Source organism: Amblyomma maculatum, chromosome 10 (assembly GCF_055883805.1).
Source record: "Amblyomma maculatum isolate TAMU_Amacu chromosome 10, ASM5588380v1, whole genome shotgun sequence".
In the NCBI taxonomy this organism is placed as follows: Eukaryota; Metazoa; Arthropoda; class Arachnida; order Ixodida; family Ixodidae; genus Amblyomma; species Amblyomma maculatum.
The window spans coordinates 39885989-39904067 of record NC_139353.1 but is presented as its reverse complement, the minus strand read 5'-3'; the positions used below and the strand labels follow the sequence as shown (position 1 = coordinate 39904067).

Here is an 18079-nt window from a genome sequence, read left to right as displayed (position 1 = left end):
CTGCCAACGTACCCAGTTGCGCACACAATGTTTCTACGATTGGTGACGTTCTAGTACTTATCTTTGGTGTTTACTTGCAACCTTTTTGGACTGTTTCTGTGAATTTATTGGTTTTGGCATTAATACTCTTAAATATTCTATTACTCTGCGTCAATATATATATATGGGCTATGGAACGAAAAATGGTAGGGTTAACATTAAGAGATATGAAGCGTGCAGAGCGTGTCAGAGAAATAACCAAAGTTACCGACAATCTAGTGAAAATTAAAAGGAAGAAATGGACATGGGCAGGACGTGTAGTGCGATAAGAGGATAACCGATGGTCGCTTAGGATAACAAACTGGATTCCAAGGGAAGGAAAGCGTAGCAGGGGGCGGCAGAAAGTTAGGTGGGCGGATGAGATTAAGAAGTTCGCAGGGGTCAAGTGGATGCACCTAGCACAGAACCGGGTTAAGTGGAGGAATATGGGAGAGGCCTTTGCCCTGCAGTGGGTATAGTCAGGCTGATGATGATGATGATATATATATACAGGGTGTTGAATATTTGGGGGCTCGAATTTAAAAATTTCCTATGCAAAATCTACTGCCCCATTCGAGCTGAAATAACGTTCACAAAGTAGCAAAATATCGTCTACGTTATCTGATAAGTGATTCAATATCGGTACTTGCCTAGATTTTCCGAAATCGAGGAAAAACTGTTCTCGGCGGCGTGCACAATTTTCGCAGAAGAGAGTCGAAAAGCTATTTTGACATGATACGTCATCTGTCGAGCAGTGAGACAAGCTCCATTCCGGCCGTTGGCGCGCTTGCCTCGCTGCCCGACAGATGACGCATCATGTCAAAATAGCTCTTCGACTCTCTTCTGCGAAAATTGTGCACGCCGCCGAGAGCAGTTTTTCCTCGATTTCGGAAAATCTAGGCAAGTACCAATGTTGAGTCACTTATCAGATAACGTAGACGATATTTTGCTACTTTGTGAACGTTATTTCAGCTGGAATGGGGTAGTAGATTTTGCATAGAAATTTTTTAAATTCCAGCCCCCAAATATTCAAGACCCTGTATATATATATAATAAAGATGTACGTATGACTTAATTATTTGAAGCGTAAAGAGAAATACACAACTTTTATTTCATTTACGTCGACATTTATCTGTCATCCCACAAATATGTATGAGCTGGGTGGCGGAAAAGAGGTGCTTGTAAAAAGCGTGACCAACCCACAGCCCATGGGCGGGTGTGTAGAGATCATGGGATCAGAAATTTGTTGAACGACATAGCACCGTGAATCCCGAATTAATTGACATTAATGAATTACAAAATCTATCCGTGCAAGTGTGCCGCAGGACGTGGTGCCAAATAACTGGCGCACTTGAAAAAAAAATCCATTCATGTTGCTACACCGAGAGGTCTAAATGAGTTACAAACAAACAAACAAACAAACAAACAAACAAACAAACAAACAAACAAACAAACAAACAAACAAACAAACAAACAAACAAACAAACAAACAAACAAACAAACAAACAAACAAACAAACAAACAAACAAACAAACAAACAAACAAACAAACAAACAAACAAACAAAAAGAAATATTGATAATTATAGCACATTCCCGGTAAATAAGCACGATTTTGTTGTGTACAGCAGCAATGTATACATAGTGTGGGCGCAGGATATTCTGCTGGTTTGTAAAACAACGCTTATTTCCTGACGCAAATTTCTGTTCTTTTTTTCCGGTGGGGTCGTGAAGGGACGCAGCTCATCACTACGTGCGCTCAAGCGTGCGGAGGCTCGGCACCCGACCGCACCTCAGGTGGGCTTTTCTGTCTGCCCCAGCTGCTATCGCGGACGGCACGCTTGGGCGATCGTGTGAGCCCGCTCCATTTTTTTTTCTTTGCGTTGTATTCTTTTCATAGGACTGCAAACAAAAAATTAAGGAAATTATTTACGTGAAAAATTTGGTAGTGATCGCAGCTATAAAGGTGCCGCTGAGTGTCGCAGTTGTTCAGTAGGACTAATGAAATTGAAATGAAAAATCTGAACACTAAACACTTCATCATTGGGGGCTATATCAGTGATTCAAGAATATTACCCGGTTGAGTTGAAGCAAATGGTTTGCACATCTGTTTTCTTCCCGCTTCGTTGTTTTCGCCTTCCTGGCATTCTTGTCAAGAAGCACGTTGAGGGTGAATTAAAAGAAATATGTCGGTAGCCATTGTTAAAGCTGTTAAACAATCGAATATACGCACGCTTTCGTGAGTGGTGAGACTTATTTTAGTAGGTCTCTGTTAAAACTTTACCTCCGCATTTTATTTCTCGTAGAGGACGTAAGAAATTTGGTCGTTCAGTGCCAAGTTAAAAGAAATGTTGTGGATGCCTTTTTAGACCAATGAGAACGGGCTGTAATGTGTCGAGAACATAGCCAAAGCACATAATAGTCTTTGCTTTGTTTACTACTAATCATGACTGTAGGAAATATACAAATAAATTTCACTAAGTTATTGCCTTCCGGTACACCCTGTTACCAGTGATGTGCGCAGATTTCTATCCACATGCTTTGCAGTGGTCTATTAATTTACCCGACAAGCTAGTCTTCGTTGTCCTGCAAGCTATGAAATAATTTCCTCGCTCATTGTAAAAAAAGCGAGTTTATAATCCCATATTAAGTTTTATACACCTGCAAGCCCCTGCTTTTTTATTGCAGCTGTTGCAATTAGGACTCAGCAACTTCGCAGCAAAGATATATCTTGAAAACTGAACATTTACACAGCAAACTGTCAGAATCAGCAATCAAAACTTCGGTTACAAAATTTTACAATTTGTCAGTTAACTGCCCTTACGCACTTCAACATGGCCTCTCTATCCGGTCAGTATCAAACGGCTCTAGTAATCTGTTGAAATGTTCCTTAGAAACCATCCCTCTGAAATTGCTCCGTCCTCTCCCATCATCCAATGGTTTTCTCCTCGTTTAGTAAGCGCTAAGTGCGTTGCGATTTAAGTCATCTAGCCTTCTGCCGACTACACAGGTTTGCTTTTCTTTTTTTTTTTTTTTTTCACGCGATCCTTGCCGCGTCTGAACACAGCAGTAAAATAATCTTGGGATAGAGGCAAAGTCAAAACCAAACACGCAGGCAGATTGTAAACACTCATATGCGGTCAGCGACGCAGCATCATCAAAATAAAAGGGGGCAAAGAAGAGCTCCACTCTGCATTTGAATAGCGGGTGGACGAGCTAACGGGAACGCCCTCTTCACAATAGGGACTACACTTCTCCGGCCTGCCCGTGGACGCAAAAAAGAGAACCGTCAACCCACGGTTTGGCAGCGGAGCGTTCTCTCCCTTGCCAAGTAACGCTGCTACCGCTCGAATAGCCACTTCGGGAAGCTCACATCACGCTGCCGTCAAGAACTGCTCGGCTAGACATCAGCCCTCGGTGGCGTGTGTTCTGCCTCTAAAATCTTTTTTCCTTTTTTTTTTTATTTGTGCTGTTCGCTGGAACTGACATCGGGTACATGGCTCGGACTTGTTCAAAATATATCGTGGCCCCTGTGAAAGAAGGAGCATCCGGTTCCTTTAAATTAAAATAAAAGGAAGTGCTCTTCCCTCCTTTTGATTGTTTTTAGCGTGCTTTCCAGGAAGTACTCAGGCAGTGCACCCCCTAACGCGCTAGTCATAACTTCCCCTTTACTCTCCGATTGCTCCCGCTGAGGTTCTGTCAGGGTCGCGACGGTGGTGGCGGGGATGGTGACACTTGACGAGTGCGCCCACTTTCAAAAATATGGCGCGCTGTTTATACGTGCAGACGTTTTGGTGGGAACAAAATTACCTGGATCTGAGGGCCTCACAACCGCGCATTGTTTCTTACTCCCTTCCAGTTACAAAACAAAACAAAAACGTCTACTTCGGCACTCTAGAAACTAGTTGTTTCAGCCTAAGGAAAAACATTTAGTAGCTTCGCAGAGAGGGTTCGTTCAGAAGGTTCCCACCCCTTTTTCTTCTAATCCGATAAGTGCATTAACGCTTTCGCGTTTTACAATGGTTCGTAGCATGAAACGTCTGAATGCGCTTTGAAGACAGAATAAAAAAGTAAATCGCGCCCCCTGTCACTGATAAACAAGAGTTCTCGTTCGCACGGCACTTTTACACTTCGTTGTTGTTGGGGGCTAGCGCAAGATGGTTTTTTTTTTACAACAGTTACGTCGCTTTGGCAGGAATGTTTGGTGCATGACTTGCGCGTTTTTTACTTAGGTGGAGCGATTAAAGGGTATTTCGGCTAGATGGTCAGGCCTCTACTATGTTAACGAACAGACCGCGGCAGCATTTGAGTTCCCTATAAACGGCCGTATGTAAAAGATGCATATCAACTATGTTTGTTTTCATGGAGTGTTAATAGTTTTCACGAGATTCGTTCGACCATGTATACCAACACTAAATTCAGCCTTGTGCCGGGTGGGGATATCCTTGTTTGCATCGGTCTGTTCCGTGCGTGGATGCCGCCGCGGTGGAGCACTAGTTAGGGGGCTGGACTGCTTTGAGCAAGGATGCGCGATGGAATCCCGGCTACGGGCCGGTCGCTTTTCTATGGAGGCCAAAAGGAAGGCGCTCGTGAGCTACGCGCTGTAAGTGCACGTTAAAAAATCCCGGGTGGTCAAAGTTTCTGGAGCTCTCCACCACGGCATCTCTCATAGCTGAGCCGCTTTGGGACGTTATACCACCATAAACCAAACATAATAAAACATAATTCTTACGTACATGGCTTGTACTTAATTCTACTTTTTTTTGCTTCTTTATGAATGCTTCTGTGAACTATTAACTATCGAAGTTCCGCTACAAAAGTAAAGTTTACCTTGACGGGCATTGTCTTAAAATATGCGATTTTATTCAGGGGTCGACGCATTTTTTTTGCATGCTTATTAGGCATATGGATTGGTGAGTCTTAAACCCGCAAACCTTAACCCTTAACTCAAGGTGAAGTTTTTTGTTTTGTTTTTAGTCGCTCTCGGCATTGTCGGCAAGAGCAGATGCCTTTGACAATGCTTAAGGCAAATATATGGGCTGAACTTGTCTTGAAAGCAGCTCGATGTGGGTGTCTATACTGTAGACACAAGGACTCTTGCTTTAAAGAAGCAAAACGTGCGTCCCGTACAGGCATGTATGTCCTTCAACGTATCAAATAAAAGTTCGTAAATAGAAAAATCGCTGCTATTACCTGAATAAATTTATAAACTCTCAGTACTCGTGTATAAGTTTATTGTGCAGAAGACTGTGATCGCACTTTTGTTTATTGGCGGCAAACTTTGTTGCCGCTGCTTCGCTCAGGGCCGTTAGTCAGACGTATTGCGGGCTTCTCCACTGACACACACCATCGCGTGACTTGTGGTCCTTTTTCTCGTACGACCACCTGCAGCGGGAGTACGATGAGGGAGACGAGCACACCAATAGGGTGCTCCCTGAAACAATTCGACAACGATTTCGCTTTTCTCTGGCCTATAACTTATTCACGAATGGTGTGTTTGAACGGATTCGCTTAAAGTGGGAGGGATACGTGAATGCGCACCTGATCCTTTCACGCTTATAGCGACACCTCTGTACGCAAATGATCACCGGACAGTTGTTGTAGTCGAAAACGCTTCCTCTCTTCTATCTGATACACTGAATAGAGCACGCACGCACGCACCCCCCCCCCCCCCCCCACACACACACACACACACGCTCGCACACGGATGATATCGGATGAAAGGCGCTAATGGAGGTTCCGCTTTCGCATGATCTCCATATTGGTTGACCACCGGAGGCGCCGAAACTGTTGTGGCTAAGCGGGTTGTTGCACGCGAGCTTCGAATGTTCGGCAACCTCGACTGCCTATAGTATAACCTCCACTGCAGTGCGAGCGTGTCGTGCGTGAACGGAAATGAAGTTGTGTTCTAAAGCGTGCATCGATCACCTTATGGGCAGAAATGATTCACGTGATGTCTAATATTGCGCCACATGTTCATAGTTTGATCCGAGGAGAATTACTATACGTCCCTCTCGTGCGAAGAAGATGCTCTTTCTTTTTTTCATCGTCACGCAATCTCACCGATCATATTGCAGTTACGAAGTATGAATATCATAATTTTGGTAACAGGAATGCTCAAGTACGTTTTCTGCATTGCTTGGCGGGTCGGTCGGTTTTTTAATGGGAGTCGAATATATTTCGTTCGTCCTATAAGCTTTGTTTTTCACTGTCGTAGTTACGGACATGCAGGAAACAGCTCAACAAGTCCGTCTAGCAACAGGCTCATCTTTTTTGAAGTGGGGGGTGGGAGGAGGGAAGGAGGGCGAAACAAATTACGTGCTAAGACATTTGATTGCCGAAATCTGTTTAATGTTATACTGAGGACTTCATCGAATTTTCGCTTCTAATTTGACAAGACCTCTGTGCTTTTTCTGCTAATGTAACATTTATACGCCAGAAAAAGGCGCATGTCTTGCTGGAAAATTTTCATGTAAATGCTTTCGCCTTATATTGCACTCAATCGCAAGGCGTCCCAGCCGAAAGTTGCCTGTGGCCAATGTTTCAATGTCAACAGTGCCGTACAGATCTCTGCAATATGAAAGGGAACCGAGTTTAAGCTTCATGTTAACGATTACTCTAAATTACGCGTGACAAGCACATTTTTGCTTTCCTCTAACTATATTCTTTTTGGCTATAAGGTCCGAACTTCACTTTCACTTTTCGTAGAAAAATAGTTGAGAAAATCTGGCTATCTCTGCTAACTGTTTTTACCATTTGTTCTGAAGAAATCTTCACACCTAATCTCAGATATTGCAATACAAAAAACTCACTTGATGCCCTGATGTTGGCGATTTCTTTATTTCATTGCCGATCTCTCTCTCTCTCTCACTCTCTAAAAAAGGCTCAGCCTTCAGTTAAAGCCATGCCTTTCTCTTTAGAACACGGTAATCTACCAATACATTCAGAGTTTAGCTTGCCTTCAGTCTGCGCCAAAAGGTCGATTCCTCACAGTGCGCCTTACTACTCAGCAACATTCCCGACCTCGGCGGCCGCTTTTCGGTGGAGGCGAAAAGCAAGGCGCCCGTGTGTTGTGCGATGTCAGTGCCCGGTAAAGAACCGCAGGTGGTCGAAATTTCCGGAGTCCTCCACTACGGCGTCTCTCATAGTCTGAGTCGCTTTGGGACGTCAAACCCCACAAACCAAACCAAACACTTTAGATGCTTCAACACATACGTGGTACTGCATGGAAGCCACACGAATGGCGGCGCTTTCCTTGTACTACTGCCTAAGCTACAAAGCGCATAGGCAGTCGGTTATGGAAAGGAGTTCAGAAAACATGCACCTACCAACGTCCCCGCCTCCAGTTTGTCGGAGAGGTACCGGAGCCGCCGGCCGACCAACTTAGCTCTGTCTCGACACGCAGCCTCTGAGCACGCTGTCTCGTCGCTTGGCCCGCTGGGCTTGTCGACGCGGCTGCACGATGTGACCAGGTCGGGCAGCGGCAGGGATACCGAGGAGCCTGCACCCGGGGCGATTGACGGGTGTTATGAGTTGCAACATCAAACTCGCAAGAGAAGGAAAAATAAGTAGGCATAACAAGGCAGACACTAACATCAAGACACCCTCACCCCCCGTCCCATCCTTTCTGCCGTGGTCTTCTGTAAGAATAAATGAAGAAAGAAACAAAACAGAAATATATAAATAAACAAAGCCATGCTTACGCTGCTTTCTACGTAGATCCCTAGATCCCTGGATCGCTAGATCCCTAGGTAAAAGCCACCGGCCACTCAGTGAGAGAGGCCTCGAGGAGCAACTGGTCGCGTGATTTGTGATTCTTTATTGAGACGAAAAATTATTGCGGATTTTTTTCATGAAGAGTATTCCTCTCCATTGCTTCCAAGTATTGCTTCTCGATGTTTCGGATACCTTGCGGTAATTTTGGCACTTACGGTGTTTCGAAGTGAGCATAGGTAAAGGAAATATTTGAATTTACATCGAGACCACAACTTCCGATTCAATGGTCCAAGTAATGGATGCGCTGGTAAACACCAACGTCAACAGGCGGGGAACCAATTTCTCATCGATTGTAATCAAAGGTGGCCGGTAAACAGGAAGAGCATGAAAGCAACGCATCATATAAGAATGTGGTAGCGGCTGCAATTTTACCAATAATTTTTGACGTTGCGTCCAGTTAAAAGTTCCAATGGTTGAATATTTATGCCCAGAAAATCAATCCCTTCGCCGCAGGGAAGCGGTTTTTTTTTTTTTTTTTAGGCTAAGTTGAAATATTCATTCATTTATAAAACAAGGCCGCCTCCTGTTTTGAGAAGAAAATGCAACTTGTAAGATGATTTATTTTTTGCTTGTTGTTCCCTATTAAAATGTATTTTGAGAAACAGACAGAAACTAGCTGCAAATCAGAACACAAGTCAAGGTAAGTAACTTTCGAAATATATACTAATAAGCGCTGCATAGGCTGTCATTCCTTTCACTTATGCTGGAATAAACTAATGTCATCCGTGCTTTCTACAGTGTTTTTTTCTTTTTTTTTGATATTGAACATACTAAGGTCCTGACTTCTAAAAATAACATTACGTTCCGATTCTGAACATTCAGTTCATCTTCGTTAGGTCTATCTTGGTAGCACTTGTTCCATTCCCTATTAGAATGTTTAAAATAGAAATACCTCATATTTATTACACGCCTAAAGGCCCGAAGTGTACTAAGAGCGATGACCCACGAAAGTAATAGTTTGCAGCACAGCGCAGAAATATTACAAACATAAAAAGAAAAACGACCATTGGAAACATCCAGAGAGGTTGTTGGCCGGGCGCAACGTAGCAATTTTAAATGGTTATTATAAACGCTTAAATGGTTAAGTGACCGCAGAGCAAATATTTTGTGCTTAGTTAAGGTAACAACTGAATCAAGGAGTTTGCTTTACGATCAAATACCCACAGGTAAGGACGAGGAAGAAAAGAAATATGTACGAGCAGCTGTAAGAAACTTATTAGTGGAGCTATGCGTTCCTACAGAAGTCCAGGTAGGCGGCAAACAAAACAAGCGTTTCCGATTAAGAATAGTGCAGGATATTTGCGAAATAAATGTTATATTCTTAATATTACGCGTGCCAGCCATGTCCGATAAGATGGATTAGTTTGATGGGAGACACGATAGATTTTAGATTGTAATCGAAGAGGGTGCATTGGGCTAATTTAATCGATAGCGACTAAAGGTGGTTACAAGGATTTTGAGAAAGAGGGCCCCAAAATGAAGAGGAATAGTTTATTCAAGACCTAACCAGGCCTCTGCTGATAGCGGGAATAGTTATAGGGTCAAATGAACTCAATGATCAGAAAAAATCCAAGGTACCTCGAGTAGACAATAATATCTTGAGGTATAAATTTCTCAGCACTGGGTGAAATTTATTCGTACTTACAAGCACTGAGACAATCTTCAGGCATTTCATAGCGAGTTTAGAGCTTTATAAAATACGCGCTTTGTGAGTCGACACAATGTTTGTGCAACGCTTTACAACCATGGATATTTCTATAAAACATTTAAACCAAAATATAGCCAATCGAGGTTCTGATAAGTATTCCTGCGGTCAGAGGCAATTTTCGGAGTGCTATAATAAAGGAAATCACCCGCATAAAAGGCGGTTTAGTGGATGTAATTGCCGAGAAAAATTGCTAATGGAAATCAGTAATTGTAGGAACCTGAGCATCCTTCTTTTAAGAATCCCTTTGAAAAATAAAACATTTCTATACTTGCAGTTGTCTATTTCACCGTATCGACATCTGCCGCACAAGAAATCTTCCATATAACTGATTATAACGGTCATCGTAATAACTCCACACCAACTAAACCAACTGACTACACTCGTGGATAAGGGGCTCTAATTTTTAACGTGAGCGACAGTGATGCAATCTGGCATTAGTGCGTTTAAAGCAGTTGAGAATGACATTAGCGCCAGTATTAAACTCAACAAATTGAATTTGATAATGTGGTTTTTCTTTCGGAATTTCTGCTGGTTTACAGATCAGATCTATATATTTAAGGTGCCCCTTGACATTACTGTAGATAACATGTTCTGAAACACTAGAAATGTTAGCGATGAAGGGCGGGCCGTCGCCATTGTAAAAATAAGTACTAGAGGAAGTTGCTGAACAAAAAAAAGTGCCCCGATATTATTATTTTTTACTTCAAGAAAAAAAAAAGGTTGCTATTAGAAGAAGAACAAAAAATAAAATAAAACGTAACGTGCACTAATTGCATCTCTGACATTTTGCCACAAGCTAGCCAGTTTTTGGAATACCAACATAATCAGGCATGCTCCAGATTAGACGCCGCCTGCCGCATTCGTGGCAACGATAACACGTGATTGAAAATTGGAATGAACAGTCGCCTTGACAACCTGCCTAATTAGCATTTCCACTCGGCGCTGGAATTGCCTCAACAAGGCGATTTCTAGTTTCCTCAACTCACAAGTAACTCTGACGTTTACGTATTCACGAGTTTGAAGGGAAGGCGTTGCCTCTCTTTGCGTATTAAACTAGAAAAACGTCTCCCCGAGCAAGTCGGGAGCAAATAACGACCACAACGAGTTAATAATTTAAGCCTGACATCGCGTGCTTGTTGGCAGTGCAGTGTGCGCTCATATATAACCGGGCCAACTCTAAACGCCGACTTTCTGTCCAACGCAAAACTAAATTTTAGCCTCTGGGCACAGCGCCCACATGAGTGCAAGGACTGCAGTAAAATAGGACCGACGAGATTTAAAACATCTGCGTTCAGTTCGGCTTTATTCAACAATAATAGCGAAACTCATAGAGGAGCTGTGGTGGTAATGACAAGTGACCAAGGCGCATTTCTAGTTGCACTATTCTTATTGCCGAACACGGATAAAACGCGCCCAATTTTGAATGAACCAAAACCGTGCACGTCTTACAGTTTCCAGGCAGCGAGCGATCTCCGCCGGCAAACAAATTAAAATCTGACAAGGATTGGGCCGGTAAGGAAGGAAGTTGACGTTGCATGACTCGCTGTGACTGTAACAAGGCTAAGCAACTTTCCCCATATTTATGCGCATTTTGAGCTTTGGGCCCTCGTCCTTTTATTTATTACTAATTGTGCTGCGAAAAAAAGCTTCTCAGGGAATACTGTACGACCTTTAGTCTTATAATAATTGTTTAAATATGTTTTAATAATTGTCATAAATGTTGTTGTCTGGCTCCAGAATTACAAGACTAGCACTGCATTTTGGGATGAAAGGCCCGATGACGAAGTCTCGGCACCTTCCTACGTTCACCTCTCATTTTAGTTTCTCACCATGCGTGACGGTAGACTGACAGTGCTGGAAAAGGTTGCCTCGTATCCCCACTTTTTGTGAAGAGCCGCCAAACAGGAGTACCTGCAGGCTATTATTGAGGAATATTTCTTCAGAAGATAAACAATGGAAGACTCGCCAGTCCGGTGGACGTACCTTCCCCCTCAGGAAAAAGCCCCATGCTAATACTTCAGGGTGAAAAAAAAAAATAAAATTGCTTGCTCTTCACCACACCCTTCCCTCTTCACTTCTGTGTATTATTTAGGCGCGACATTTGGAAATTTTAATACTGTGAAATACACATTGAATTGGCTTTTTTTTTTCGGTGAGCAATGAATAGCGTCAAAACAGTGTATTTAGCGACGCTTTCGAGAATTACAATAAAATACGAGCTTCTGAAATCACCAAACGTTCGCTCGCATTTTGTTCTGCATTTTAGTAATTTTGTTACAAATTATACACCGGTGAATTCAGCTATCGTAAGAGCTGTAGCTATGCGGCAACATTGGCATGGCTGGGATAATGAAACTGAAATTAACAGGGCCTTTTCGGTCTGAGCGAAAGATGGGCAATTCATTGTCGTACCTCACTGCTAAACTAGTGTAATGGATTACGGAGAAATGGAATAATTGTGTCCCGGAGTTACGGTGATATTAGCAAAGCACATGGCACCAGCTAAATCAGGGGTCTAATTTGTTATAAACTGCTCTGTCGTAAGTGAGACAAACCCTTAATGATCGTTAAGAGTGCGAATAGTGCCCTGTGACAGTGGTCTCGTCTATTCCCGTTCTTTTTTATAAATCTCAGTCATCGCACTATCTTCAAAATAGCCACAGTTCTTGCAGACGACAAAATTGGGTCTGCCCTACTGTCTCCTTTCTAAGTATTGGTCTTGAGTGTTATGTGTTGCGTGATGTAATATATAGAAAAGCAAGGGAAAAAAAAGAGCAATTCATTGATTTAGATATGGGTTTTACAGGAAGACTTGCAAGTGCTGATCTTTCAAAACATTGAACGCTCATTCGAACCCAATTTTGACGCTATTACTTGCGGTTTTTACAAGGGGATGCAAAATCGTCATATTATGAAAAGATGTTAGTTTTATTCGCTCCGCCACTTACGTATCTCAGTACATAACTAACATTTGGGCCGACGAAGTATACAAGCGATCAACATTTCGTAACTCTTAATAATTCTTCCGATACCAGCGCTTTTACAGGCAATTGTTCCCTTCAAATTATTGATGTAATATGTAAGCATAAACACCCATCTGATGTACGCACAGTGAAACATGAATGACTTTAAAACTTGTCAGTTGAAAGTCAGCGCTCGTCTTGTTGTCTTCGTTCGTCCCTGTCGTTTTTTCGCGCTGTTCTACACAATGAAAACATGAATCATTTCCGTAGCAGCCCGGAATCGTAAATGTTAATCAGTACCGCCATTAAAAAGTGACCTTCGTTGTCTGTTGCTTAGCGTTTCTCGCGTCTTAGACTCTGTTCGTTGTAATAGTGCCTCCGATTAGCACAACTTGCATTAATGTCGCCACTTTAGCGGTATATCGCGAGGAATCATGACTTCTCACCTTGCTTCAGATGACGTAAGAAACTGCTGTAATCCATAGCGAGAAGCAGTGGAGAGACAATGGAGCAGTTCCGGGAGGGTGCGCGACTAGTTGCACTGACTTTAAGAAAACCACTACTGTCCAAGGCAGGCAGCGCAAGCGAAAGCGCCATGCCTCTGCTGTTACGATTCGCCGTCGACGCTCGCCGCAGTCGATATCGAGCTCCCAACGCCCTTGCAGAGCGCGAACCGCACCCCGCTAGCTTCACGTGCGTTTTGAGAGCCCGCCATGAAGCTCTCGCGACAGATGAGAGGGAAAGGGCGCAACGACGCTACAGCTCCTATATTTACTGTCGGCCGAGAGGTGGCGCCACCACCGCTAGCGAGAGGGAAAAATTGAAGTTAAGAGGCCTGAACTGGCGCTGAGTTGCTATTGTCATCATCATCATCATCATCATCATCATCATCATCATCATCATCATCATCATCATCATCATCATCATCATCATCACCACCACCACCACCACCACCAACATCATCATCATCATCATCATCATCATCATCATCATCATCGTAATCGTCATCATCATCATCAGCCTGACTATACCCACTGCAGGGCTAAGGCCTCTCCCATATTTCTCCAATTAACCCGGTTCTGTGCTAGTTGCATCTACTTAACCCCTGCGAACTAATTAACCTCATCCGCCCACCTAACTTTCTGCTGCCCCCTGCTACTGTGTCAACTCCTAAGCGCATCACATCATTTAATTAAAGAGGGAGTTTTTAAAGGAGCAAGGTCATAGGACAGTATCGCACTGGTCGGAAAAACGTTGCGTAACATCGGAAAATATTAGCAGTGCCCTGCCTCCTTTTCTCCCAACATTTTACCCCATCCGAAAAAGTATTGAGCAATTTTTTAATAACTATGAATACATAATTTTTTTTATTAATATATATTTATTGCCTCTTAAAACCGCAGCACGCACTAAAATCATGAACAGCTTGACCAGGGTCTGAACCCTCACATGCATGCTGGCATTGCAACAAGATGACCCATAAGCTAATACGAATTTTGCGCACATTTTGAACGTAATGCTAAAGTGCTGAATAGGAAGGGAAGGCCTAACGTGGTTAATAACTGTTCCACTTTAAAGAAGGAAACAAAACATGCGTGGAGCGAGCGTTCTTTTCATGAGAAGAAGCTAGATGCACTCTCTTTTTATGAGCAGGCTGAAATTCATCAGGTGGTGTGTTCAGGCATCGGTGGTGCACGGAAAGCTTCCAGCTCTTCCTAATATGCGGCCTCTTCACCCAGTATAATGTGTTCGCTCTTCTGGATAGAATAGTAATTTTCTTGTTACCAATCAGGCAGGTGACAAATTGATGGTGGATGAAGTGTTGGCCACATTTGGAGAAGTGCAGCTGGTTACGTCAGCTTCTTTGTTGATGTGAAAAACAAAAGAAGGCGTTACGAAGGTATGGCGAGTCAGAGGGCAAATGATGGTGTAAGTATACTCTTACAACTTAGTACTCACATCATCTTCAAACATCAGTCAAACAACAAGTGTAAAACGACCCTCTTTCACTGTACTGCCGCTCTGCGCAGCGTTTCTCCCCCGCTCGTAAACACAACTGCGCATGCCTCGCATCGTGTGGCTGGCCAATAGTGTAACAGACCACCCCCAATCAGCACCCCCTCCGCGCCTTCCCACACTATCCATTGTTGAAAGGCATATTGATCGCTGCTGCCGCTTCTACTGCCCTTGGCTCTGCCTTCTCCTCCCCTCTCCTCCACCCCTCTCCTCCTCCTTAACCTCGGACAGAACTCTGTCGGTTTGAAGCCGTGCCCAGAGTGGGGCTTATCAAATTACGGCTGCCGCGGCTACCCGAGCCCTTTTTGACGCTTTGCATGGCACCGATCTCATTTCTTCTCCATCGTCCCTTCCCACCCTGTCAGTCGAAAGCCCCACAGTGCTCTCCCTAACACAGGGTTGTCATGCTCTTCCGGGAAGACTAACAGCCGGGATGTTATAGTGTTGCATAGGTGCCCGCTGTACCTGAGGATGTTCTGAGCTCATTCAGGCTTCACGCGACTAGAAAAGAGGTTCCTACAAGCAGACCATTAAAAAAAAAAAAAAAAAAAAAAAAAAAAAAAAAAAAAAAAACTGTCCCTGGGGCTGCGTAGACGCTCGTGAGCGGAAGAAACGACGCGCTTTCACCACTGATGTGCTATTTTAAAAGTTTTTTTTATGTAGCTTGGTAGACGTCAAGTAAAAGTTTACAGACGTGGGTTTACTCTTATGGTAAGTAGGGATGATGCGTATGCAATCATTCCTGCTGTCAACTGCCGAGAGAAGGGGGCTCGCCGTTTCTACTATCAGGCAGCGAGTTGCTCTAAGTTAACCTACATGCGCACGCTATAATTTCATGTTCCTTGATGTTAAAAGTTGTTTACTAAAAACGTATGCCACCTTCCTGCCGATAGATAGATAGACTAAACTTTAATATCCAATTGATAAGATGATCTACCCACCCCCCGATATGCAGGTCAGGGGGCGGGTGCCGCCACATGCTTTCAGGTATTCACTTAATGTTGGCCTCTATTTTTGTTACTCTTAAGATTTTGTGAAAATGTCCCTAAGTTATAAAGCATACATTGTATGTTAAGTCTATATTATATGACGTTTAACGAGTGAAATCAAAATGGGCTATAAGGGATGCCACAGTGGAAGGTCCCGAATTAGTTTAGACCACCTAGGGTGCTTTAACACCGTGCCCGAGCGCATTGAGCATCGCCTCAATAAAAATGCAGCCATTGCGGCCGGGATTAAAGCTGAATCCTCAGGCTCAGCACTCGAGTGCTCTGGCTACTGGAGCCATGTGGCGGGTTCTGTACAGACCTTTGTATAGCTGGAGGCTGCAAAGGGAATTTGACCACGTTCTATTCCTTAAACTACAATGAATATCAGTCCACCATGCGAAATTTTTGCCCTTTACCAGTAAATTAAAAATGTGAAGCAGCCCATATAATTACATCAGCTATCTAGAGCTCGGAAACAGAAGGGCCATTTGTTTAACCTACACCAGCTACACCAGTGCAGCAAAAATCTATTGCAGGTATAGGAAATTTTCTACACTGGTGTAGCTGGCGTAGGTTGAACAAATTGTCCTATAAAATCATTTTATCAGAACGGAACCTCCTGGCAGGTATAACAAGCTGCTTCGTACCAACATTTGACTTTTCTGGGTTGCGCGGCTTCAAAAGGAGGCTGTGAGGAAGGTGGACTTGTGGGGAGCAATTTGCGAGCGAGACTTGATGTGAATTCGAGAGGGCTTTCGTGCATGTTTGCTATAAGAGGAGCAAACCCCCACCGGCGCCGCACCCTGACCGGGTGCGAAGCAACTCACCGCAGCGCCAGGGTTTATGCTAATAATTCTAATACATTCTAATCGTAAAGTTTTAAAGGAAATAGTGGAGTTTACTTTTTCACCAGCAGTGAGCCACTCAAATAGCTTTCTTGCCGCTTGCCTGAGTTGGTCCTAGAGGGTAACAATGCAGATTACATTATTAGCAATCTATTATGAGCTATCAGCTATCGAGGGTTTCGCAGTATGGCTCAATGCAACGCTCGTAGGTAATTTGATATGGGAAGATTATGTAGGTACGTACACAGATGGGCCGGATGAGTGCCATTAGGATTGCATTGACCCCGCCGAGGTGGCGCAGTGGTTACGGCGCTCGACTACTGTTCCCAAGGGTGCGGGATCGAATCCCGGCCTCGGCGGCCGCTTTTCGATGGAGGGGAAAAGCAAGGCGCCCGTGTGCTGTGCGATGTCAGTGCACGTTAAAGAACCCCAGGTGGTCGATATTTCCGGAGTCCTCCACTATGGCGTCTTTCATAGCCTGAGCCGCTTTGGGACGTTAAACCCCACAAACCAACAAACCAACCAACCAGGATTGCATTGGATATAAGATCTGACGATGGCAGATAAATTGGGGATCATGCTATCTTTGAGGAATGGCTCTGATTTGGCAAAAGGCGCGTTAAAGCAGTTCTGAGTGCCTCCGCTGGTGGTTGACTGTAATTGGCGCATTTTAGAAGCAGATTAATGGTTCGGCCCAAAGGGCGTGCATTGCAAATCAGAACAGACCCTCCTGGGAGAGTATCACATCGGGAAGATTTGGCTAATTGGATTTTGGCGACTCCAGGCGAACAACCGCACGCGGTCAAGCATTCAGCGCTACAGATGCGGCTCCTCCCTACTTCTTCGTTCACCTATTTTCGTTTGCTTTTGGAGAACGGAAGAAGAAAAGAGTGAAATGTGCGGCCGCGTTACATTGGCCGATTCGATTGGCAACGACAGCACCAAAACATCGCGAGAGCATTATACGTTCATGGTTCTGGTCGTACAGACGAGCACCTTTTCAAAGCACGTGGCTGCTGAGGGCCATTTCTAATGTACCTATAGGACCACTGCTGACATATCAGCACTGGTAGATTATTGTGCACTGTTCTATTCCCTCAGTAAGTGTTGTCGCAGGGTAGATTTCGAGAGTGTGAGAAGCCTTTTGCCCATTTTATAAAGCGAAACTCTTTATTAGGGCGAAAGTTTTATATGTATCGCGAGATGGAAGATCCGTGGCCGGAAGTGTCCGCAGAATGTGTCGCCGGAAGTCGTGGCCCAAAAGGCCCCGTGACGTCGTATGAAAGTATATGTTGTCTCATCAGTCATACATTATTGTTAGCTGTGTAATGTTAGGTTACAATGCGTAATATTCAGTCATATTACGTTGCAACAAGTCGCGTAATCATAACAGTCAGATTATGCCATAGTATGTCGTGAGGCATTGAAATATATGGGAAGTGGTTTATGTAGAGTGATGTGAGTTATATGTATCTTCATACTAATGACATGACATAATCACCAAGACATGACAAGAAGTACCACGTGATTAAGAAGTCACGTGTATGAGGATTGCATGAAAAAAGTGATGAACTCACACCGGAGTCAGGTGAGAAAGTGTCAAGTATTTCAAAATGATTTGAATAACAAAAATGTTAACTCCACATAGTAGTTATAGCACCTAAAAGTATTATGTGATTCAGGGTGACTTGAAGAAAGTTATGACGTCTCAACGAACTCAGGTGACAACCTTGCGTGGTTAACAGTTTTCAGCAGCATCAAAGACC

General features: G+C 43.7%; 1 protein-coding gene and 1 long non-coding RNA gene across 2 annotated transcripts in view; one reads left to right on the top strand and one right to left on the bottom strand.

The window, feature by feature from the left end:
• Positions 1-18079, top strand: part of LOC146176217 (uncharacterized) — a 213261-nt gene that overhangs the window by 178167 nt on the left and 17015 nt on the right. The gene's annotated exons all lie outside the window — the stretch shown is intronic.
• LOC146176218 (uncharacterized) overlaps positions 1-18079 on the bottom strand; it is a 42848-nt gene that overhangs the window by 12756 nt on the left and 12013 nt on the right. The window contains exon 2 of the mRNA XM_084580729.1: positions 7345-7517. Within this exon, the coding sequence (XP_084436855.1) occupies positions 7345-7517 (173 nt within the window). The remainder of the gene's footprint in view (positions 1-7344; positions 7518-18079) is intronic.